At 41.2% G+C, this 25,222-nt stretch overlaps 1 protein-coding gene and 1 long non-coding RNA gene across 3 annotated transcripts in view; one reads left to right on the top strand and one right to left on the bottom strand.

Moving 5' to 3' along the window:
* The window catches only part of Tmem117 (transmembrane protein 117), a 466,913-nt gene that overhangs the window by 191,560 nt on the left and 250,131 nt on the right, over window positions 1-25,222 (bottom strand). The window contains exon 4 of the mRNA NM_178789.4: window positions 25,058-25,157. Coding sequence (NP_848904.1) covers window positions 25,058-25,157 — 100 coding nt within the window. The remainder of the gene's footprint in view (window positions 1-25,057; window positions 25,158-25,222) is intronic.
* Gm31007 lies at window positions 9,350-15,362 on the top strand. 2 transcript variants are annotated; one of them, XR_384365.2, is made up of 3 exons: window positions 9,350-13,212; window positions 13,580-13,700; window positions 14,539-15,362. It is a non-coding gene; the product is annotated as a predicted gene, 31007 (long non-coding RNA). The 2 variants fall into 2 exon arrangements; XR_875605.2 differs by having other exon boundaries at window positions 13,521-13,700.

Raw genomic sequence — 25,222 nt, 5'->3', positions numbered from 1 at the left:
GTTACCATTTTCTGTTTTGAAACGACATTCTGTGCATTGCAAACTAAAGGGTGTCCCATAAGAAACAAGTAAGAACTCATAATGGACTTTTGTCAGATACACCTCATTTATTTATTTTTAACCTGAGAGATGTTGCTGAAGAGAAGTTTTTATAGCATGAGTGACAAGAAGGACTGGGCCACTTCACATGAGGAGCCTGGTCCCTTTTTCTGTAAGACAGCTGTCCTTTGTACCCGGCCCTCTATCCCTAGCTCGTTCTTATATACTGAACTCTCTTATCCTCTCCCTACCTTGTTTCATTAAATGGCTGAGACCCACATTTTAATTATCTTGAGGCCATTCTAAAACATGGTCCCCTCTGCAGCAGGCATGCCACAGGATAGGACATGCCCTACAATGCAGAGAAGGAGATGGTATAGCCAAGTGAACGCGAAATATTTAATCTCCATACACAGATCCTGTTAAAAGGGAAAATGTTCCCTTTGGTTCTGGTGCACCAGCGTCCACTCAAATGCTGAAAGCAAGATGCTTGCCAAATTTCCCTGAACTCTAGGTTGACTTCCCTGAACTGCCTTCCTTCGTAAGGATAAAATTAAATTATCCATCACAAATATATTTGAAATACTTTCTAGTGCTAAATTCCACTGAAATTGACAGGGATCCATGGATTAAAAAAAAATCATAGTACCTGTCACTAGGAAGTGACAAGATAAATACTGAGACCCCCTCAAATGAACAGGAACGTATTACTGATTCATTTTTCTACGGATATTCACTGGAGATGATCAGGAAGCCGGAAGTCTGTGAGTTACAGTGGAGATACAAACTGAACATCAACTGCCAAAAAAAGAAATATAGTGATTCCATAAAAACTAAAACACAGAATTACTGCGCAAGCCAGCAAGTCCACTTCCTGACAGCAGGAACTTAGACACAAAATTATATAGCCATGTTTGCAGAAGTCATTTTCACAATAGCCCAGGACTGGAAGCTGCCCAAATAGCCCTCAATGGCCAAATACATAAAATGTTGTAGTACTATTAACCTTTAACAGGGAGGAAACTCTGAGACAGGCAACAATATGAATGAACCTGGGAAGTATTAGGTGGAATGAGTCAGATGTAAATACTATGATTCACAGGAGTTTGATCATGGTGTTAGAATAGTCATACCCATGAGGTCAGTGAGTATAGTGGTAGCTTCTAGTGTCTGAAGAATGGAGGGAGTGAGTACCTAGTGTTTAATTTATTCAGTTTAGACTGTAGGGGACACACTTCATATCAATACGGCAAGACCTCCACAAAGGAAGTAAAAGACAGATGCCTGTGAACCATGCCCTGGAAACACCCAATGTGGCCCTTTTTATGTTATGAATAACTGACTTAGATGAAATTTTCACTATATATATCTTGGCCCTAAGGTCCTAATAAAGAGAAGTTTTGCCAAGAAACTAACATGATCCCTGGGGAGATGGAATACCTGGTAAAGTGTTGGGAGCCAGGCTGAAGTGGAAACCTAAGAGTTATTTGAAAAGTCAGTTGGATAGTGTTTTGCTGGGGCAAACACATGAAGGAACATTTAGCTGAAGTGGACACAGGTGAAAGTCTAAGGCAGACACAGGAGAAAGGATGTCTTGCCAAAGCAAGCATGTGAAAGGACATGTGATAAAGGATTCTTTGCTAAAGACACACATGTATTGGTGTGCCTTACATTGCATAGTTGAGCTGCATTTGTCAGGACTCCATAGAGAGAAATGCACCAAGAAAACTGTGTGTGTGTGTGTGTGTGTGTGTGTGTGTGTGGTAAGTGGTGTACTGCAGTTTCTTGTTGCTTCTGTGGACTTGTGGATTGACAGAGTGATGTCAACTGAGGCAGACACATGTGTTGAGTCAAGACACATGCTGAGGCAAGACCCATGAAGGGTACATGATGTTTGGAGGGTCTAACTAGGACTTGAAGGACAGTGACAGAACCTGAGCTTGGCTTGCTTACAGTGCTAGTTGGGCATGGCTTGTTGGTCTTGAGTCTTCGCTGATCTTTGCTTCCCTGAGAAGAACAGCCAAGAACTTCTGTAGATCTTCTTAGTCCCTCCTGCTGAGTCGAGCTGAACCTGAGGTCTGGCTGTGTCTGCTAGGTAGCGCCACCACTGCCGATTCATGCTTGCTATCATGACTACCGAACTAGACTGCTCGTGTAACCATGAAGTGTTTGTGAGTACATTGAGCTGCTAGCCTGTGAACCGAGCTGCTGATTTCCAGACAACACAGACAGGAGTTGCTCCAAAGAAACTTTCTAAATAGGTCCGCTTCCCACATATCCTTTTTTTCCCACTACCTCAGTTGGATGGTGGGCCAGAGGGAGGTTAAAGTGTTTAAGAACCATCATTAAAAATAGGCACTTGAAAAATATTCAGGTTACAGCAGACTAAACATCTCACAAGACCGACAAGAACGTTGCTAAGAAAAGGACTGGATAGCCGTGAACTTGCCTAGCATGTTCAACCTCCTGGGTTCCTTCCCAGTACCACAAAAATAATTCAATAACAATACTCATATCATTAGTAAGAAATATTCAGTTGAATAGAATAAATTTTGAAAAGAAAATACATCAACCATAAACTGTTGGTTTTCTCATGGTAATTGGAATGTAAGCAATTTTTTCATTTAATTAACACCATTCTATCTGCTTTGTGGCCAATATGACTACATGATGTCTTGAAAAAACCAAAATGCTTTGGAGGAAAATGATCAAAATAGTAGATTGTCCAAGCCAGTCAACAGTCTTGAAGATTTTCCTACCTAGCCTAATCCAATACAGACATTTAAGAAATAAAAGGACATGTTGAAGAGGGTAGGTAATCTGTACTTCTGGCTGAGTTAGATGCTTCATTGACATCAGACCCATTCTGTGCAAGGCACAGGCATAGTTCCTACACACAATGCTGCCCTCACTCCATGGAGAACCAGAGACTCAGTGAAGCTTAACAACCTCCTTATTACAAATTCAATAGCAGAGATGAAATAGGAACTTAGATTCTGTAAGTCATCTTCTTTCTACTCCATAAGATTCCAGTCCCATCATTCTACAGGACACAAGAGGATTGCGCCTAGACCTCACTGGGGTTCCAGGAGTCTCAGGTGGATGTGATTAAAATGAGGCTAATCCTCTATGCCCAATAGACCTACAAATCAGCTTCACACTCGAGGACTTGGCAGTAGATTCACCCATGAAAACACCCAATATGCTATTTGAGACATGAAGCTCAAATAAAGTGAGCTTCTACTTTCTATTTCACTGTGTGTGCTTCAAAGGAAAGGATACATCCAGAAGTCAGCCTTGTACATAGAACCTGAACCCCAGGGGAAGAATAGAGAGATCCCAGGATGATGGAAACCCTTAAGAAGTAAATTTTTTTATGAATTAATGCAAAATTAGTTCATCTATTCAAAACAATCTACTAAGCATCTCATGTGTTATTGAAATGGCACAGATAAAGATCAGTAGATTAGAGGCTTCAAATTTGGATCAACTCTAGAGTATGTTATTTTCATATTTGATAAGACAACCTGTGTGCTTGAATAGGGAGGCTTGTGTATATGAGAGGAATACTTAGAGAATGTTAGATTCTGGACCAGAATTGTCTCTCTTGATTCAAAATGGAAGAAGATTTTCCAAAATAAAATAAGGAGGAGGAGGAGGAGGAGGAGGAGGAGGAGGAGGAGGAGGAGGAGGGGAAGCAGAAGAAGGAAGAAGGAGGAAGAGGAGGAGGAGGAGGAGGAGGAGGAGGAGGAGGAGGAGGAGGAGGGGAAGCAGAAGAAGGAAGAAGGAGGAAGAGGAGGAGGAGGAGGAGGAGGAAGAAGAAGAAGAAGAAGAAGAAGAAGAAGAAGAAGAAGAAGAAGAAGAAGAAGAAGAAGAAGAAGAAGAAGAAAGAAGAAGAAGAAGAAGAAGGAAAAGAACAAAAAAAAAGCCTACATGGAGGGTTTATTTGATCTTGTCATGTGGCTTATGGTTGTATGGCTGCTTTAGGAATAAGGCATGCTAATGTGTCTACTTGGAACATACTAGTCTTCCAGCGTTTATTCTGTAATGACTAAACCTGCTGCCAAGCACAATCCTTTCCGTTTGAGACTGGTTCTCCCCTTGAATGTCAATCTGGAAGAAAGTCTGGTTTCTTTGGCTACATTTGCTTTACATAAAAGGTAAAGCTTCATGTTTTTCCCACAGAAATCACTGGGGATAACCCACACACCAAAAGTCATTTCTGTAGAGAACATTTTCACTCTTTGAATCAACTGGAGGTTTTAATCTGTCTAACCAAAACTGTGATCAAATTGTCCCTTTCAGAGAGTGGTTGAAGGGGTCCTGAGTGCTAACAGGCTGGCCGTGTTTACACCATTGTCTCAGCTTACCACTCCACCAGCTAAGGCTACGAGTCACTCCCCTCACCTCACTCAGGAATTCTTTTATGCTTCAGTTTACTTTGTTCTTTTTTTATTCGTTATTTTATTTATTTACATTTCAAATGTTATCCCCATTCCCAGTTTCCCCTCCACAAACCCCCATCCCATCCACCCTCCTCCTGATTCTATGAGGGTACTCCCCTACCCACCCACCCACTCCTGCCTCACCACCCTAGCATTCCCCTATGCTGGGACATGGAGCCTCCACAGGACCAAGGGCCTCCCCTCCCAATGATAAGGCATTCATCTGCTACATATGCATCTGGAGCCATGGGTCCCTCCATGTGTACTCTTTGGTTGGTGGTTTAGTCCATGGGAGCTCTGGGAGGGTCTGGTTGGTTGATACTGTTCTTTGGTTGGACTTGCAATGCATTATTTAGGCCATTGCTTTCCTTTTCCAACTCTTGTTCCTATCTTTCCAGACAACTACAGTAGTTTACTTTTGACTTTTGGTTTGCATCCTAACTCCTGTTGCTGCCTGTCAAGTCTCTCCTCTTCTACTTCCAGGAGTCCTGAAATAGAAAAGGCCCATTGTTCAGCCATACCCTTTCTCTCTCCCCAAACCCCTTCAGGACCACTGAGAACTAGTCTAATTATCTTGGGACCCTTCTCATTCAAATATAGGGTTCAATGCAATATAAACGCAAAAATATGTTTGAGGAAAATTTGTGTGGGCTGATGTATCAGGAGCAGGGGTTACAATAACCCCAAATATACAAGAAGATGGGATGCGTTGATCTCATAGAGTCTACTAAAGTTCTACTCAGGACACTGTATGTTGCACATTACTCTTTCCTTGATATTTTTGTTAGTCCTTTGACACTTTTGTATAACATGCTTTGATAATATTCACCACATCCTCAACTCCTCTTAGATCTACCCTTTTCCTTACACACCTATTTTTATGTCCTTTTGTTTTAAAACCTATTTATCCAATCTACACTACTTTTGGCTGCCTGTACTTCCACTGGAGGGTCAATCTTCCAGAGGCTACACTAAAGAAAATGGTTAAAAAGAAAATGTTACTAAGTTTTGTACTAAACCATCTCTAATATTTCCTAGCCCAGTTTTGTCAAATGATATTCTTTTCTCCAAGCAAGACAGAAGGGAGGGGATCAAGAGATACCTCTAGTCCATCGACTGGTACTTGGAACTCAGCTGTGACTGACGGTCACCATATACTGAAAGCACCCAATGTGGATTTTTCTAGAACCTAAAAATCATCTGGAAAAAGTTGTTTTGAAATCTTTGATTCAATATCTAATTCAAGAAAATCCATTTTGCAATACCTAAAGGAAAGGAAATGCAATTAAAAACATATTAGTCTTTTCTTAATAAATTAGACGCAAGGTGATATCAGAGATGAGTATGTCCAAGTCCCATAGTGTGATCAGAATTCACACATCTGCCAACTATCATAACCTCCTTCATGTATTCACTCATTGAATCTTAAAGCTACAATAAACAGACACAACTGGAACAGACAGTAAAAGGTTAAAATACAATGGCTTGTGAATGCAATTAAGATTTGGAGATTATAAACTGCTCAACAAGTATCCAGGTATCAACAATGGATGTGCAGGCCACCTCGTGAAGAGCTGAGACAGGCTGAGGGACATATAAAAGCATCTTAATAGAAACGAGATAAGAGTGGTTGTGTTTTCAAATACCATCCCGGTCTAGGAAGTAAAACAAAAGATGTCTCAAGGACAAAGAAGCTCCTGCCACTCCTGGAGCACATCCAACATGTTGGGGAGCACTAACGGAATTGGGCAAGGGGCCAAGAAGCACAGTCGGCAAAGTTTTCTGGAAGGACTAATGAAGGGACATTGTGTCATCGGTGTAGAAGAAATGAATGGCATTGATTGCCAGGGTGACCCCGAAACTCTGTTCTCAGCTCCATTAAGCAACAGGTCTCACAAATGCCCATGTTTTTTCATGGCATCCTTCCAATAGAGCACCCCCTTTTCACGTTAGTCATTTCCAGAAGGAAACACATCTCAGTGATTCCCACATGACTCCACTGAGCCCAATGTAACTTCTACATCCAAGTGTTGATACCCAGATATTTCTTAGATGCTTTGTACCAGCATACAGCATGACCCCACCACGTTCTGGTGGGTGGGGTTAGGACATCACTGTGCACATGCCTAGTCAAGTAATACAAATTAAAAAGTGAGTTCATCAGCCATAAACACAAATCAACAAGAGCAGCAGTAGAGGTAGAATGGAATAATAGACTGGACAGGACCACAGCAAAAATGAAAATGTGGGGAGAAGAGAAGCCATCATGTAATTGCATTCTATCTGCTGGCCCGGTTCTTCTGCTCTGTTGTGTGAATTCACTGTGCTGATTGCTACCTTCTGCAAACCTATGTCATGTTCACACACATTCAAAGATGAGGACATTTTGAATTCTACTAATTTAATTCACAAAACCTCTCTCTGCATTATTCATACTTTCACTGTAAGAAAATAGACCAAAAAATGGTACTAGCAGCATTTATTTTATACTCTGTGTATGAGTGTGGTATATGTACATGTGTGTGTGTATGTGTGTGAATGTATACCCATGTACACACATGTGGAGACTAGAAGAGGCTATTGCTTGTTCTCCTTTGGCCTTGCAAAACGGCTCCTCATTGAATCACAAGAGAAGCATTTAGGCATGGCTGGCTGGCCAGTGAACTTTCATGTTGTCTATTTCTATACTCATTGCTGGGTTGTAGGCACATGAAGACATACTCTGCTTTCTACATGGCTGCTTGTAGTTTGAACTCAGGTCCTCTTGCTTAAAGAAGAAGCACTCTTACTGAAACATCTCTCTAGTCCATAATAGCTATCACTTACGAGAACACTTATAGTACACATTCCATGCCCAATGGTTTACAAAGTTGTATCAGCATACCAATAGGGAAACAAAGGCTTAGGTCTTATTAGTAAGCAATAATGTAAGAGGAATTGTGGTGGCCACCTCTACGAAAATACTGGGGCAGAGCAGCCACAAAGCATCTCCTGCAGGAGGACCTAATTGAAGACTGCCTGAGAGACCAAGGCTTCCTGAAATGACAATGCCAGCTAATCAGAAACTGCTGTTTAGGAGAGATGCTTTCTTGGGACCAATGGGGCGCTGGTGGTGGGTATTAGCAGAGCTTGCAGGAGTGCTCACATGAGCTTGCTGCTCATCTCCTCCAGAGTCTGCGTCATTGATTCCCCACCACCTCACCTCCAACCAAGGGCGCCAAGGAGTGCAGGGCACAGGCACTAGGTGGCACCCCAACAGGACTGGCACTAAATCCAACTTAAGACCAATTCTACTAATAGTAGGAAACAATTATCTTTACCTTCTTTTCTGTTTACTGTGGGAGGGTCATATACAACAGTCTTCCGAGATGGTTCATCAAAGCTAATTGTCACCACAAACTCCTACTGATTAGATTGTGTTGCTGCTATATTTTCAGTAAAAGAACTCTATAGTTTCACGGACTATCCAATATCCAAAGAACCTCACTGCTCAAAACATATCAAATTTATTGACTAGACATAACCTTTGTTGTACTGTATCTGTAAGAATAATAATTTTTAAAATGTACCTGATAGAATTGGGTCACACCACTTGCTCGATAGGGGGAAAACACTTAGAAAGGGTTCTGGAATGTCAGGCCAACTTGTTTTCACTTTGTCACTGCCGGAGTGGCAACTGTAACAACACATTCCAAATGACCAGTGCTCATCACAGCACTGCCCGGGTGATGTCTTAAGCAGTGTGGTGAAGCCCAACACTGATAGACAGTTGTAGTTCCCAAAATTTAAGTACAAATAAGATGTTTAATGTTCTAAATAACAGCCTTTCTTAAAGTAAACTTCATCCGTAGATATAGTCATTGCAGTTATCATTTATTTTTTAATAAATGTTGACAAGGAAAGAGAAAAGTGAAGAAGCCGGATATTTATCATCTACTTCTGGGGATTATATAAATTACATATATGTGTTATTTAGATACAATCTAAACAAAGTCATGTAGATGCTTAATAAAATGTGAGTGATTGTCTTGGGGCTGCAGGGTCCAGGCTGCTGACACAGGCAGGGGCCATTCCCTAGGGAAGGATCAGGGGATGTCACATCCTTAGGGTTTATCTTTATCCCTGGAACACCTTCCGGAAATGCCATGTTGCCCTGTGGGTTAGTGACAGGGTCCTGCTGGTTCACAAGCTGCCACTAATATCTCAGCCATTCCCTCACCACAGATCTCGTGCTTTTACCGACTCTCTGAGATGAAACCGGCAGCCTCGGTGGAGATGAGCGCTAGCCCACCTTGCCCGCATTTGTTGCTACGCCTTCTGTCTCCCCACGCCACTCTGTTCCCCACCAGGCGTCTGGTGCCATCGAATCTCATTCATATGCCTTTTTTGGTATATTCAAGAACCAGCCCAAGTTAGCTCGCTCTGCCAATATAATTTTCACGAAATTCTAAAGTAATTAATAAAAATATTGTCATCACGTTGGCCTTCTGCGGCATGCCTGGGAAAACTGTAGCTCTCCTTGGATTTTGAAGTGTTAGTGCTAATTCATAGGCATGAAGAAATCACATGCCTCACCGCTGGACACCCTGTCTTATAATTATCTGGCTGCGCTTTGTACTCAGGAATTTCAAGATCGAATGGGCAAAGACCTCTTTAGAAATTATAGAGAGGTGATTTAGGGAGTGATATACTAACATCAACGGGAAGGCTGCCATTTGGTAAACTCTCAGAAGTACAGAGCCATGAGCATTTCAGCCTGGTTAACCGACCACACCTTTGCACTGGTTTTTGGAAAACTATTATTCTTTTTTGATCTTTAAAGAGTAAATAATCTGACTGAACATTGCAATCTGTTTTTCCCGAAGCTAAACGAGTGAGAGGCTAACAAACTGACAAATGATGTTTTTCAAAGGGAAGTAAAATCAAGGACGGCATGGGTTTTAAGATAGTGATTGGCATATACATCTGACAAGAACAGCTTAGATTTTACTGCTCTGCAGGTACCAGCCTACCACGGAATATGGCTACAATGTTTGGTGATTCCTGATGGTCAAATCGTAGCTTCTGCTTCGGATGTCTTCCAACTCCATCCCCATCAAACACTGCATTTGTCCAGTCCTATCTATCCCTTCCTCAAGGCAGCTCTCTCTGAAGATGCCCCGCCCCCCATCAGCATGTCCTTCATGTCTACATCAACCCAAGCCTGGAGACTGGTGGCATTTCGTACTCTGCACCCCTTGCTTCTCCACATGACCTTGCTTCTGTACTTGTAAAATAACTGCGATCTGTCAGCCAGCTGTATCACTCCAAGATACCAAGAACTATTAAAACATGGTTAGCAATCATGTGCCTGTTGTGTTGGAGTCTTATTGTACAGAATCCGTGTAATTGGTTTTTTCAGGGCTTCTTAAATTTTTTTTTATGTTCGTAAGTGCAATTTACCTTTTGATATAATATTATTTCTATACCTTAAAATTTCCCACTCATGCTCAAATACCATATATTTAAACATCTGGAGTCAAATCATATATAATTTTTAGGTGTTGAGGCAACCAAAAAAATTAAGTGTGAATTTGAATAAAAGAACTCAGTCATCCTTAAAATTCTTCTCTTAACTGGAAAGAATGCTAATGCGATTTTATGTGGAGTCTTGTCAAGTGCATTCAAGAAATGTCAAACTGTATTTTTAGCCCTGGAGGTTGCTTAATCCCATAAGACTCTCTCTCTCCTTTGTGTTGACAAAATGAACAGCACTGAACTATCGGGGATCTGAGCTTCTGTCAAGATCCACTTCACATCAAAAGTTACCGTTCCTGCACAGCTGTTTTCTCAAAACTTCTGAATTACAAGCCGAGCTTCCCTACTTCCTATGGCTCCCCTGGGCTTGCTTTGCATGCTTCTGTTGTCAGCCCTTCATTGACTCTAAACCTCACTTTTATAGACAAGTCGATGAAGTGTTGTGGACATGGTAAGTGATAGAAACATCAGAGGAGAGGCGCCCGATTAGTGTTCATTGGCTGGGAAAATACCACCCTTGCTCATCTTCCACTGGCATTTGCTCTCTTGTACCATGTCTGGCCCCAATCCTGCTTTCCTGCATAGGATTCTTCTAGAATAGATTAGTGTGTTAGCACAATCATCGTCTTATTTTAGACTACTAAAATAAGCAAGGCTCTGCATACATACAAGGAGACCACTCAAATGAAGCTGCTGCTTTGGGGTCCGGTGTAGATTTTACTTAGAACTCAGCACCCAGCAGGAAGAAAATAGCAAAGTGGAGTTCTGTGGCAGCTAAAGCAGAAGGTCTCCACTCTGCAGCAAGGTTATATTTTGAACCTCTGCATTTTCCAGCAGGAACAATCAGTCATTGAAAACAAAAGGGGAGACTGGCTTGCTCACAGTCACTGAAAGAAAAGTGGAGACTGGCTCGTCCGCTTGAGGCTTTCCCCGTTTGTTTGGTTTTTTTGTTTTGTTTTGTTTTGTTTTGTTTTGTTTTGTTTTTGTTTTTGTTTTAAGACACACCTGAGCTGCACCTCAGAGAGTATGAACACTTCCCCATGCATCTTCATCACTATACATAATTCATGGAACCTACATCTCAATACCTGTGAGCAGAGAAGTTTCTGGCAAGTGACATAACACTACCATCCGGTATATTTATAATTTAGAGTGACCTACTTAGAGCTGACCTCATTTGAAGAAAAAGCTTGCTATGTAAAATAGTGAAAATACTGTCTTGATATCAATTCATGTCTGGCTGAGCTACAGTGCATTGGGACCAAAAAAAAAGAAAAAAAAAAGAGGTTGTTAAAATTAGCAAATTGTCTTCATTCAGAAAATGCAAATTGTGAGTCATATTTTAAGATGTTCTCATTTATGAAACATTGTAATTTTTTAAATTAAGTAACACCAATAGTATTAGCAGCCATAATTTCGCAAGATTTATCTTTTACCTCACAGCAGTTAACAGCCATATTACCTAAGTAATAATTACTGGAAATCGGCCTCCCCTGGGTGAGTGGCAGCGATACTTACTAACACTGAATGAGAGATGCAGAATGAAATTACACCCCATGGGGAGCTGAAAGAGCAGGTCACCCAGTGGGAGTATAGATGGGAAGGAAGTTTATGTAGGTGATACCATATTACAAATGGGTGCAATTATAAAATGACTGCTCTCCAATGACATTGCATTATAATAGCAAAATTACAAAGTGACCCTTTGTGGTGTCCTATGAGATAGATAGGAGGCCGTTACAGTGTTTGCCCTCACAACTAAAGAAAGGAATAGTCCTGAGTAATTGTATCAAAATCCTGGTTTCAGTGATACTTGCTAGCATTTCATCAGGACTGGTATGATTGGTGCAGAATCCATTCTACTCAAAGGATCCCCAGAAGTGAACCAGAGAAGCATCACACTTAAAACCATGCCAATCCAGGTTGAGGAAAGCCCAAGAGGCCTCCATTCTACACAAAGACATATAGACAACTGAGGAAAGGTAGGAGCAGAGAGACAGGCTTCATGAGAGAAGAACATCGACATCTTAATATGTATATTCATTTAATAACTGCACCATGCATGTTCATCAAGAATCCATCTGCACGCTGTTCCTGAGAAGATACCAAAGCTAGCTAGTCAGTAACTACAGCAGGAGCTTGAGGCATCTCTGCACTCATGCTGGCAACAAGGAGCCTGGCCACCAAAACATGCATTTCATTAACACTCAAGTAAGCGTTATTATGAACATGATTTTTGCCCATTTGAGCCATATATGTTTGGGCGGCATAAGTGCTAAGCGGTGTAAGAGTTCCCAGTTCTTGTCTCTCCTGAATTGTACTGGCTTAGGCAGCACTAACCCTGTAGAGGAAGAACACTTTTACACAGTATAACAGATGTTCCGAAGTAACGGTGGCCTTGTTAAAGGAAGTACGTCACTGGGGGCGGAGCTGGGAGAGTTTTAAGACTTGTATCATTTTCAGTAAGCTTTATGCTTACTGGAAGGGATGTGAGCTCTCAGCATCCTGCTCTCGGTACCGCTCCTGCTGTCTGTCCCCACACTCTTTGCCATGACGGACTCATCCCCTCTGGAACGGTAAACCCAAACCATCCTTTCTTCCTGTAAATTACATCGGTCATGGTGTTTGACTGCAGGAACAGGAAGTAACTAATACAGCTACCATGAACCGCTTTCGGAGGAGGATTTGATGGGACCTAAATCTGGAAAACCAACCTGGAAGAAATAGACTAGCAAATGTTCAGCATCCATGCCATGAAGACTCTGAAGTCTTGGGATTATAAAGCTACATAAAGCAACCGTCATCCTAGAGGCCCACTACTGGTACTTTGCTAGGGTATCCGGTAACTGCGGCATCTCCTACGTGCATCACGTTTCCTGGAATCCCATCTAGCCCCTGCATGGCAGACATCCCATACTGGCAGGCTTCTGTGCATAGGTGAAGAGGAACAAGCAACCTGCAGGCCTCTTAATGGAAGAGCAGGCAGACACATCTGTGAGACTACTATGGAATGGATCCAACAAGAAACAAACCAGGAGGATGGTAAGGTCACTCAGAGGTCAAAGAAATTGCCACATCTTTAGAAGACCTGAGTTTAGTTCCCAGTACCCACAGTGTGGCTCATCTGTGACTCCAGTTCCAAGGGATGTGACAGCTTCCTCTGACCTCCAAGGGCACCAGTCACACATGTGGTGTGCATACATATATGCAGGTAAAACAAAACATAAATAAATAATAAGTTTTAAAAAGTGAGCTGGGATGGGTCAAGGAAATAATTCCATTGGAGATAGGGTATTTGTTGGTACAGATTGCTTTAGTCAAGTCATGAAAGTTGGGGATTTAAGGGGACTGAAAAAACTCATAGGTAGAATATCTGGGGGCCAGAATTATGTTAACATTAGATAATACTTAGCAGTAATGCTATTTGGGTGTGGCACTAAGTTTAGTGTGTCTTTGCAGGGAATATATTCCAATGGCAGCTCCCCTTCTACCTTATAGCAAATGTTTCATTTTTACCAGATCCGCCTGGCCTAAATGACAACTGAATATGCAACTCTGGAAATTACTGTTTCTCCTAGGAAGCCACTGTCACTTATTAAATCGTCACAACAGATTAAGAACGGTGATGCCTGAAGGATGGTTTGAACAGAACACAGCTCTGCAGTCCAGTAAGCTTCTCCCTACCGGAAGTCTCACAAGGTACTCACTTGAATATAGGTCACTCATTTGATGCAATACAACGCTTGCTCTCTCATTCTTTAGTGGAGTTCCATACATACTCAATCAATGCTTGCTGAGGGGATAATGTGACGAATGAGAGACATTCAATAAAGTTCTAGGATACTAGTAGTCTATAAATTTTACAGCATGAAAATCTGCTGTATCTAAAAGTTATGCAGAGACAATAGATTTGATGAGTTTCGTTATATAAAAAAGTCTTTTGAACAGAGTCCAATATGATATCAGGTGATAGTGAGGCTAAACGAACACCAAGATGTGTATTAGATATAGATTCCTTTCCACCTTGTGGACTGAGTCCTAGCTGAGTCTTGTGGGTGCCTTGAGGTCAGAGTTCATGCATCAGAGAACTTGATTAGTTTCAGAAAAGCAAGATGGGCAGCAGGGACTCTGACTCTCAGGTAGCATAGGTCCCATGAATATTTTTTTTAAGTTAAATAACTTTTTAAATAATTTTTAAAAAAGTTTCTATGTAGTCAAAATTAACTATAAATATCTATCATCTAACTGGGCCAAAAGTGGTTTGCACTTAAAAAAAAAAAAAGAGTTAGCAAGCTAACTCTAAATTTTTAATTTTTCATGTTTTAAAAGTTTATACATGGCTGCCAAAAAGTCTTCCATTGAGTCTATCATCCTTACTGCTAAGAAGAAATTGGGATAATTATAATATACATCGGGCAAAAAAAAAGTGCTCAGATCCTTAGAATGATAAGCTTTCATCGTTCTTCTGTAGCTACAGGTTCACTTTATCTTTTATCATGGATTTTAAGACCCGTAAGAGACATACTGTTCCTTTCAGTGAAAATGATGGCCTCTCTCCAGATTCCACGTCAAGCACACAGTTAATCTCGGCGTCACTATTCATATATCTTCTGGGCAGGTGTCTAAGCAAGAACGGTTTGGAACTGCTTAATTGGCACACACGGTATCCTAACCTTCTCTTCTGGCTCAGGTCTATGCATCAAAGAAACGACTGAAGTGGACTTCATCTTCTGTTTTAATTGATATCTTCAAAAAAAAAATGACAGCAGTGTTTATTTGATGTTGCACTAGACTAGTAAGTAGTTATGACTCCTTGCCTGTATCATGTTGGCCTCAAAGAGACTCAAATGCTTCACAGAGCCACTCAGTAGACTGCAGAAGAGCAGGGCATTGGACCAGGGTCTAGAATAAAACTTAGTATATTTCAGCAGCCAGGGAGAAAAGTTAGTTAGTTCATTATTTTCTATCAGCTTTCAGACAAATAAAACCAGAGAAGGTTATCGTATGTGTAGTTTTAATGAACTCTTCTTTGTGACTGTAGGTATGGCTCAATGGCGGTACATTTACTTGGCTTGCTTGGGTCTCTAGGTTTGACTGCCAACACCAAATACAGAAGAAGGTAGAGGACAAAGAGGAGAAGGAAGACGGGGTAATTAAATCAAAAGACAGAAGGAGAAAGAGAGAGAAAAGTCTCTTAACCAGTTCTCCTCATAATTCACTCAAATACACTTGCAACCTGATGTAATAGCTTTTATAAGGCAATAACAACAAAACCTAAGCACAAAATACTTGGTTGCTATAAATTTCCTTTTGATGTTTATAGAACATTTAACCACAAGTGCAGCATACTTTATGAACATAAAAATCTTTAGTACTCCCCAAATCCTTGGGGCAAACAACTGCTAAAGGATAGCAATTTCACATAAACAAACCACTTAGCACTTAAATACGTAGGAACTGCAGCATCTATCTTAAACAAAGTTAGTCCATATAAAACCTAAATTCCCTTCCACTTCCAGGTAAAATATACTTTGTACCACCTACATTTGTCAAAGGGAACCAGAGTAACAGCTGAATTGTACACTGTGAAGAGTGATAGTTTGGTTAGACGCTATAATAGCATCACCTTGTGCCAGGACAGATACACAATCTGCCTGGTTGATGATAAAATCCAACCAATTCAATAGATAGGCTAGCAGAACAAAATCAACTCAAATGCTACTGAATTATCTCATGCGGTATTAAAGTCTCCTATAAAATATTGCTCCCTCCCAAATTAGGATAGTGTAGGATTTAAACTCATTCAAAATTTGGAACCATACAGCCTGAGTTCAAATATGATGCTGAGAAGGGGTATAATACACTCCTTATCTCAGTGTCTGCTTAGGGTTGTTTAAAACGGAAGAAAAGGTGAAGGAGGAGGGAGAGGAGGAGGGAGAAAGAGAAAGTAGGAAGGATGGGAGAGGTAGGAGGGACGATGAAGAAGGAGTAGGAGGAGAAAATGAGAAGACTCTTTGTTTAGTACTCTGAGTAACGGATCCTTCCACTCATTTCTTCTACCTTTTGTTCAACACATCCTGTTATTCAAAGTACTTCTAAATATGTATTTATGTGTCCATTCGTAGAATAGCATATGTGATATGGTATCTAACATATATGTATGGGGCATGTAATACTACATAATTATATCAGTATTTGTATAATATGGTTACATGCAAATCTTCTGTTATGTGTGCATGGATGTATGGGTATATTCACGTGCACATGTTATTCTGAACATATGTAGCATAGCTATATTAATATAAATTAGCATGTATAAGCACGGTTCCAAATGTCAAATGACATGTTTGAAGAGATGCTTGGCTCACAGAGTCCTAGAGGAGCTCCATCCATTTTTAAACATCTCAAAGAGTCTCCGGTTTGATCATGCTCATCTGCACTAATGCTAACAACTAGACCCCATTTCATGACAAACCAGATAGCTATGCCTCCTAACGCTTAATCAAGCTCCTCCAGCTAGACAAACGGCACTTTAACAGGCACAGAACGTTATGGCAGGAAAGTCATGAAGAATGTGTGTCCCGAGGGTGAATAAGGTGTACTAGAACTAAAGACTCTAAAACTGAGCAGGGACTGGAAAGAGAAACAAACAAACAAACCAAAGCCAGAACAAGCTGGCCGTGCTGGTGCTGTCTGTCTATAAAAGATGCCCTCAGAGTCTCTCAGGTTCACTGCGCTTTAACCCAGCATCACTTCCCAAGATGCTTCTGTGTTTAGAAAAGACTATTCATACATTTTTTTAGCAAATGAATATAATTAAATACAAAACATGTAATACATACAATGGAACATTTTTACTTCTGGGGGGAGACCTTAACGTTAGAAGACTGATACCAAAAGCTGTGCTCCCTGCTTCTATTATTAAACATCTAGACATAATATTGCACTTCTTAAATAAAGAAATCCTTTCTTAAATGTCATACCCTATGTATGCTTTTCCAAGTCCAACAGTCCTGAAAATTAAAAGACTCTTGATCCATTTGTGATACTATCTGAGGCTAGACCCTCCTGGCTTATTAATTTTTAGTGAGAACTTTTTTTGAAGAAATATAAAACACAAAGCTAAAATTTTTTAGTGACATTAAAATATTTATATTGGCTAAAGCAAAATGACCACACCCGGTAACTTCTAAAGAACAGAAAATAAACATAAAAAATTAATTGCTTTCACATACGCTTTAGTTCCATCAAGTGATCAAACTGTCCATGTTTGGAGGAATTAATCGTTGCTGCATTATTTTGATTAAAAATGTAGGCACCAGAGACCTTAGTGTCCCTGAGTACGTCCGAATGGTGGTCTATGCTGGCTCTCTGCCTGGATCTTCCTTTCCAGAGCATGGCAGATTCCTGGCAGTCCTCTAGGAAGTCACGTGACAACATCTCTGCTTCCTTCCTTCCTTTCTCCCTCTTTCCTTCCTTTCTCTTTCTGGTTTCCCATGATGATCACTTTCTCAATTGCATGAGAATTCTGTGTGCTTATAAGAGTACTCCAAGAAAACAAGACAAGAGCCTTGTGACCTCAGTTTCTTCAAAACCAGACCTGTTTTGGGGATGTGCTTCTGTGCCCCTCCCTGCGTAGTGGATAGGAATGGGTTCCCTTTGGATTGTTCATCACAGCTGTCTATTGTTATTTGTTTATTCATTCGCCTCTATTAGAAAACATGTATTTACCCATGTGACTCCTCTTTATGCCTACAGTATAAACTGTCTGATGTTTTGAATAAAGTGGGCTATTGCATGAAACTTTAGTTGGCCTCACTTTTAGGCCCCGCTCTCTCAGATTCATGCAGCCAACTATAGAGTAGTTAACACTCTATAAATCATGTACCCTAGTGGCACATAGCATAATTAAATGATCAACCCAGTTTCCATCTTCGATGTATAAAATCATGAAATGCAGCATACAAATTGTCCCAAACATGGTGCTATCAGGAAGGTCACTGATGCTATGAAGTAGTGCCACTGTATAAGTGGAGAAAGCCAAGTCTAACGTGCAGACGAATGTTCCTGAGGCCAGCTGCTCCTGGGACCGGCACTGCTGGTTAAAAGCCTGGCTCACAACCCTTCTGCTTGTCAGCTCAACTTGTTCAATGAATTTGTTAATTCTATCCTTCTAATCTGTGTTTCAGAGTTTAAGTTAATTTCTATTATAAAATTCAGTAAGTCTGCGACTGCTGCTTTATTTCAGGCAGTAAATAAAATTCAATTATTTTTTTTAATTTTGCTATTTTTGAGAAATCAGTGAAAGAGAAATAATTAGAAACCTGGCATCCATCACAATACAAGTTGTCAGGATCAGTTTCAGGCAGAATAACAAGCTAGACTTGATGTTGGTTATTTTCCAGTTATTGTTCATTGATAATTTAGCTCTTTCAGAACAGTTTAAAATGCAGCAATGTATCAGTTGTTTGTTTGTTTGTTTGTTTGTTTTTCATTTATGTGTATGTGTGTTTTGCCTGCATGGGTGTCTGTGTTCCACATATGTGCAATCCTCACAGAGACCAGAAGGGCATATCAGATCACCTGAGACTGGAGGTATAAATGGTTGTGAGGTACCATGTGGATGCTGGGAATTGAACCCACGTCCTCTAGAAGAGCAGCCGGTGCTCTTAAGCACAACACTATCTCTCCTGCCTCTATTCATGAAAAAAAAATAGCTACTGATATTTCTTACTTTGGTGAAATGAAGACCAAACATTCCTTTATTCTTTCCTTCTTTAGCATATAACAAGGATATACAATTTTTAAAAACTTACCACATTTTAGATTTGTATATACATGTAATTATAAATGTTATGTTTTCTACATTAAAATTGAAAAGGGACCTCTATTTTCCAACACTTCAGATATTCACTACCACTGTTCTGTTCTCTGAACCTTAACCCAGAAGGAAAATAAGATACCACCAAGTATTGAGCGACTTTCAGATCTATACCTTTAGTGATGCTAAATCAACCCTCTCTCTTGAGTAGGACCCTCTCCTTTCTCACGTGGCTTAGGAAACAAACCTCAATCCCTCTGCCTTTTCCCCATAGCTGGGAGCAGGGCGATGGACCAACAACTGTGGCCACTGAAGGGAGGCTGTGGGGAGTCTGTGTAACTCAGCCTTTGCTTTATTCCCTTGCCTCTGACATCACCATCCAGTAAGAATCCCATTAACGATCTGTTACTTCAAGGCTTGTCACAAGCACATCCCTTCAGAGCAATGGAAACATGTTAGCATGAGCAAGCGCACAGCCTGGTGAAGTATGCTGTGAGGGAAGGGGGAAGCGGGTTGGCACCATGTCTCTGGCCCAGTGCTGCTGTCTTCCCTCCCCTCCTCCGGCAATCTGGAACTGCCACTGTGGAGTTAAGTTACAGAACTGAAATAGGAAAAAAAAAAAAAAAGAAAAGAAAAAAAGAAAACAGTACTATGTTCTCTTAGGACTATCTTCTCCTTCAAAAACAAAGTATTTATGTAGCATTTATGTAAGTATTCAAAGTAGTTATGTATCCACGAGTACCAGCCCCCTGCATCCATCTCCAAAGCACTACAACACAGGTGTGCATTACTACACCTGGCTTAAAAAAAAACATTTCCTTTTAAAGTTATTTTCCTTTGAACATTTCTAACATGTATATAAGACATCTTTCTTTTCATTTAAAAAAATGTTTCATTTATTCTTGGAGAGTTTGCACTGAATATTGTATATGACATTGTATATACTTTAATTATATCCATGCTTCTCCCCAACTCCTCCCAGATTCTTCTCCGTCTTCCTATCGACCCAACTTTGTGTTCTCTGTCGAGTTTTTTACAGACCAAAACAAAATATGGAGTCCCGTTCATTTTGTCTGACTATTTCTGGGCATGGGGCCTGCCCAGTGAAGAAAACTTCACTCCAATGAAGAAAACTGACTTTTCCTCTCCAGTAGCTATCAAATGCACGTAGCTCGTTGGATGGGGATAGGATTCCATGCCCACTCTTTATCATGTTCATATCTACATCCCATTGCCTCTCTCCAACTTCTGAGTTTCCCCCAAACATCTCCCTCTCAATTGATTGTTCTCTTTCAATGTGTATGTGTGTGTGTGTGCGCGCGCACACACACACACACACACACACACCATTGAGTCTAACCAGCAGCACCTCTAACTGCACAGTTATAGAGTCATCCACTAAGGCATGGGCAATTTATCAGTGTCTACATCCTCAAACAAAAGTGACTCTCCATGCCTCCATGCCTAGCAGCTCCTCAGCCAGAAGTAGATCATGGAAGCTCCTAGCCACTACAATTTTTCACAGCCTTGAAACAGAGGATCACAACTGCTTAATTAGCTCATGGCTCCAACAACCATGACATGCTCGGTAGATAGCATTCCACAACACTTTCCCACATTCCCTGGCTCTTACATCCTTTCTTCCCCTTGCTCTCCAATGTCCCCTGGGCTTTGGTGAATATTGATTAACTATCTATCTGATGCCTCGTTCCATGATGCTAGTTCCATGGTGACTGCTAGGAGCACAGCTGTGAAGGTACTGATATTCTTTGCCCTCCTCAAGAAGGTTCTAGTCAAGGAAGGCAGTGTTGACACCTTCTGTGTAAATAGATACAGCTTTTCTTTGAAATATTGTCATTAGTTAATAATAATATTAATATTTCATTGCAATTAATTATTCATTAATAATTGGTCATTAAAACATGTTATTATTAAATTCAGTTTCCAAAAAAAGTAGAAAATATAGTAAAGAAGGTAGCAACTGACATTCAGATATGCAGAGAGCTAGTAGAATATTCATATATAAAGCAACCTAATGGCCTAAATAACATTTCACCCTCGCTAACTCACCTTCATGGTGCTGGAAGTTCCCTAGAGAACTACTAGACTCCTATAGTAATGACCAGTCGTCCCCAGCTGTGATGCTTCACAGTGAGTGGCCTAGCAAGACATGCCCACTGCGAATGGACGGAGACCATAACCAAATGACTCTGCTAGAAAGATGTGGCATTAAACTGCCCCTAAGTGCTAACCTTCGTGCGCAGAGGTCAGAGCACCTCTCGGCCCCAGCAGAGATGCAACTTTTTACAGCGGACGGGGATTAACCCAGGTGATTAACACATTCCGACAGGCGACGTGCATAAGGAACCATGGTGTGCTCAGCTCTAGATAGGACATCTATGTCACATTCTGCCACCCTGAAAGACTCAGGGATCACAGTGGCTGGGACTGCACTTCAGGTAGATATTGAATAGGGATCCCTGGCTCTAAAGAACTTTCAAGAGAGCATAGTATTAAAACCAAACACAGTGCTATACAAGGTGACACAAAGAGCATCGGAAATAAAGATAAAGTTAAGTGACAGATGGTGTGGTGGACTGACTGGAAACGGCCCTTATAGGTCCATAGGGAGTGGCCCTATTAGGGGGCATTGCCTTGGCAGAGTGGGCGTGGCCTTGGCAAAGGAAGTGTGCCAATGGGGCAGGCTTTGAGGTTCCAGAGCACCAGCCAGATCTTATCTCACTTTCTTCCTGCTTCCTACAGATCCAGCAGTAGAACGGATAGATCCAGGTGTAGCTACTTCCCCAGCACCGTGTCTGCCTGTGTTCCGCCATGTTTCGCACCATGATGCTAAGGTGCTAAACCTCTGAAACTATAAACCAGCCCCAATGAAGTGTTAGAAACCCTAACAAGAGAAATGACCAAGTTATTTTAAGGTATCTGTGACATAACGTCATGGAAGAGTCTTTGCTGTGTTGCCACGTGTAAATGATTGCCCACAGCCACCCCTGGTCACACATGCCGAGGCATGTGCACGGCAGGTAGCATATAGAATCCAGGCTACTGTCTTAACAGTGCTAACACAAATGTCCCCACAGAGCATGCCTTCCTGTCGCTGTTTGTCCCTTCCTCCTTACTTCACCAGAACTTTCTCATTGCCATGAATCATAGGATTAGCTGCTAGAAGAGAAAAGCAAGGAGCAGAGAGGAGATAGCAGGGGCTGGAACCGGAAATGGTTAGCTAAAGACAGCAAGAGCCTCTTCCCTCAGGTAGGAAATGAAAAGCAACAGCCTCGTGGTGATGCCCACAGAACTCCAACGGCTTTTCAACCTTAGGGGAAGTGGACCGGGGCGTGGAAAGCTGGAGCTATCAGCTTCTGAATGACAGAGCAGTAGACAGAGGAAACTATAGCTTAGGATAGCCAGGGTTTCTGCTTTACACCGTGTTCAGGGCACAACTCTCTGCTCCTAAAAATGGCAACAGTGCAGCCCAGTGCTGATTACAATGCTCAACACTTTATGCTTCTCTTTTATTAAAAAAATGTAAAAATTAACAAAAAATGGTAAGCTTAACAGGGCTTTGCGTGCATTTATCCTATACACAGGATCTACCTCAAAGCCGAGGACATGGCTGGACGCTCAGTCATGTGATGGCCAGGGTGTCTCACAGAGTGTTTGGAATCACCCCTGCCTTTGGATCACATCAATCTTGATAGCCTTTATAAACCATGGGAAAACTGAGAATTATTTCCAGAAAAGAAAAGTCTTCCACTACAGAAATACATTAAGAGTTAATATACAATTGTTAATGTAAAAAGTCACTTGCTTTTCCCTGAAGGTCACCGTCATCATTGATATTCATTCCATACTGAGAATTCTATGCACACGAAGGTCAAAGCTACCTGAGATCCCTCTCATGAGGAAAAATATTATTTTTTTCAAGTGTTATCAATGCACACACATGTAGGCATATAAATATTTATTGGAAAGTTGCTGCCCGGCAGTGAATAGGAGTGGGAATAGAGACCGCATTCTGGGAATCCTCCCTGTGTGGCTGTGTTTGCAAAGCAGGAGCGTGCGTTTACTTTGCCATTTCTACCTGAGTCTAGTGGGGAAAGGTCACTGTTTCATAGAACATAAGCAAAAAGAGAACCCAGGCTCTACCCCAGTTTACAGAAAAGAAAAGAGGGGCCGCCCATGGGATTCAAGCTCACAGTGGGTGGTTACTACTAAACACACTATTCTTCATTCTCAATTCCTTTTTAGCTTTCTAATAAAGCAGCGAGCTATAGAAGAGGAAAGAGCCAGGTTAGCCAGCACAAACAAGAGGCATTAAAGGAGCAGACATTAATCTGTGAATCTGAGTTAGTTTTTGAGAACAAGACAGCGTCGTGGGCAGATACTTTGCGTTCTTCTTATCCTTGCATGTGAGAAAGCAGACATATACAGGACCAGAAATACAACCAGAAAGGACTAAAGGTCAAAGATACACTATGCACCTTCCTTTGAAGGAGCCTAAAGAAGTGGACTTAACAACAACAAACAAACAAACAAACACCACGGAGGCAGGGCTCTAGATGGATAGGAGTACCAGTGAGGAAATGTTTGGAGAATTGGATAGAAACGGGTCACAGACAATGATACCTCAAGAAAGACAGTAAAAGGCTTACATACTATATGCTGGCATGAGCACTCAAACTGCAGAGCAATTTTTTGTAAGTACTGAATCCTGTTGTTCCTTCATTGACTTTTGTCAAGAGCAAAATCAGGAAGTAGTGGGCCACACCACCTGTCTCCCTCAGCACTGGAAATGTCAGGGCAATTCCAGTCAATCTGAACCCAGGTCTGGGATGTGGTGAGATGTGCTAAGGGACCGGAAGTCCTGGAAACATGAGGTTTGGCTCAGTGACCTTCCTTCCCTTCCGTCAGTGGAGCAGGCCCAGATAATGCAATAGCAAGGGCAAAGCTCTTACATCTGCCACACACTTCAGCAGCATGTTACGTCCTAGCTAGAGCCACACATTTCATATTTATAAAAAAAACACATAACAAAATTAGAAACTATGAAATCTATTCGTGAATTGTGAAAATTAGATCTATATACATTGTGTTTTATTTCTTGAAGGTCAGAGCATGAGTGTCAAGGTCATATTTCTGAAAGCTTGATCTGGATCTCATTTCCATTTTATTTTGCAGAGCTGAGCTTAAAAAAAAAATCACAATCACAATTACTTTAGAATTTTCTCAAAAGATGCCATTCAATTACATTATTTTCCAATGTGTGTACCTCCTCCTAGATCGATTTAACTAATGGAAAAGAAAACTGTAATATGACATAGCCTACACTCTATGAGTAGCCTTTTCTGATCATTGTTTTCACTCATTAAAAGTAAGCCATTTTTAAATGAATTTGACTTTGTACATGTGTGTTGGGGAGGGATGGGCATATGGTTGTATGTCTGCATACATGCAACTAAAAGTCAAAAAAACAGCTTCAGATGCTGCCCTCAGGAGCACCATCGACCTCCTTTGAAGAAGAATCCATTAAAGGTTGCCCAAGCCAAACGACTCAGCTCTCTACCCATGTCCAGGTAGTCAACAGCAGGTTGTTTACGTATTACAATAATAAACCTAGAAGTCAGGCATTCAAGTGGACAGTGTGGGCAGAGGCATAGAGGGGTCAGAACGAGGTGAGAACACACAGCATTGATGCAGTTATAAGGTGCTCTTACGTGAAATTCTCAAAGATTAAGTTAAGTTTGAAAACCAGGGCTATCGAAACTCTTCGTGATCAGTGAGTTACTGCTTCATGGAGGAAAACGAATTTAGAGACCGCTTAAAGAACATTTCCGATGGTCTTCTGAGACGGACCCAAATTGCATTCCTTACCTGGCAATGGTGTGTGCCAAAGCAACAGCCTCTAAAAGACTATTCAGAATTTCACAGAGAGGACTTGTCCATCAAGAAGCACATATGTGTGCATACATACATTCTGATTACATTCTGTAGTCACATTCTGATGGCTACAGATATTGAATATAATCTCTAGACTAAGCTATGCTTACAAAACCCATTCTGTACCCCCAAAATGAGCAATTCGTTTTAAACACTGGTGCATACTTACAAATGTGTGTCCTTAAAATAATTAACTATTCCCACGGTGTCCTTCTGACATTACGGACACGCTTTTCATTTGACATTTGTTCAAACTGAGAGAAGTTGTGGTTTTCCTTACCATCCAAGCTGTGACAAAGTCCCCCATCCAGGTCCCCACAGCAGCTAGTTTCATGAAACTTTCATTGCGGATGCCCATATAGTCAGTGATGAGATAAGCTCTGTGGAGACAAACACAGGGCATTGCTCAGTCTGAGAGAGATATCCAATCAAAGCTTCCCAGTGC

The sequence above is a fragment of the Mus musculus genome, chromosome 15 (assembly GCF_000001635.26).
Source record: "Mus musculus strain C57BL/6J chromosome 15, GRCm38.p6 C57BL/6J".
Classification (NCBI taxonomy): Eukaryota; Metazoa; Chordata; class Mammalia; order Rodentia; family Muridae; genus Mus; species Mus musculus.
The sequence above is the reverse complement of the archived record's forward strand: the minus strand, read 5'-3'. Positions and strand labels throughout refer to the sequence as shown.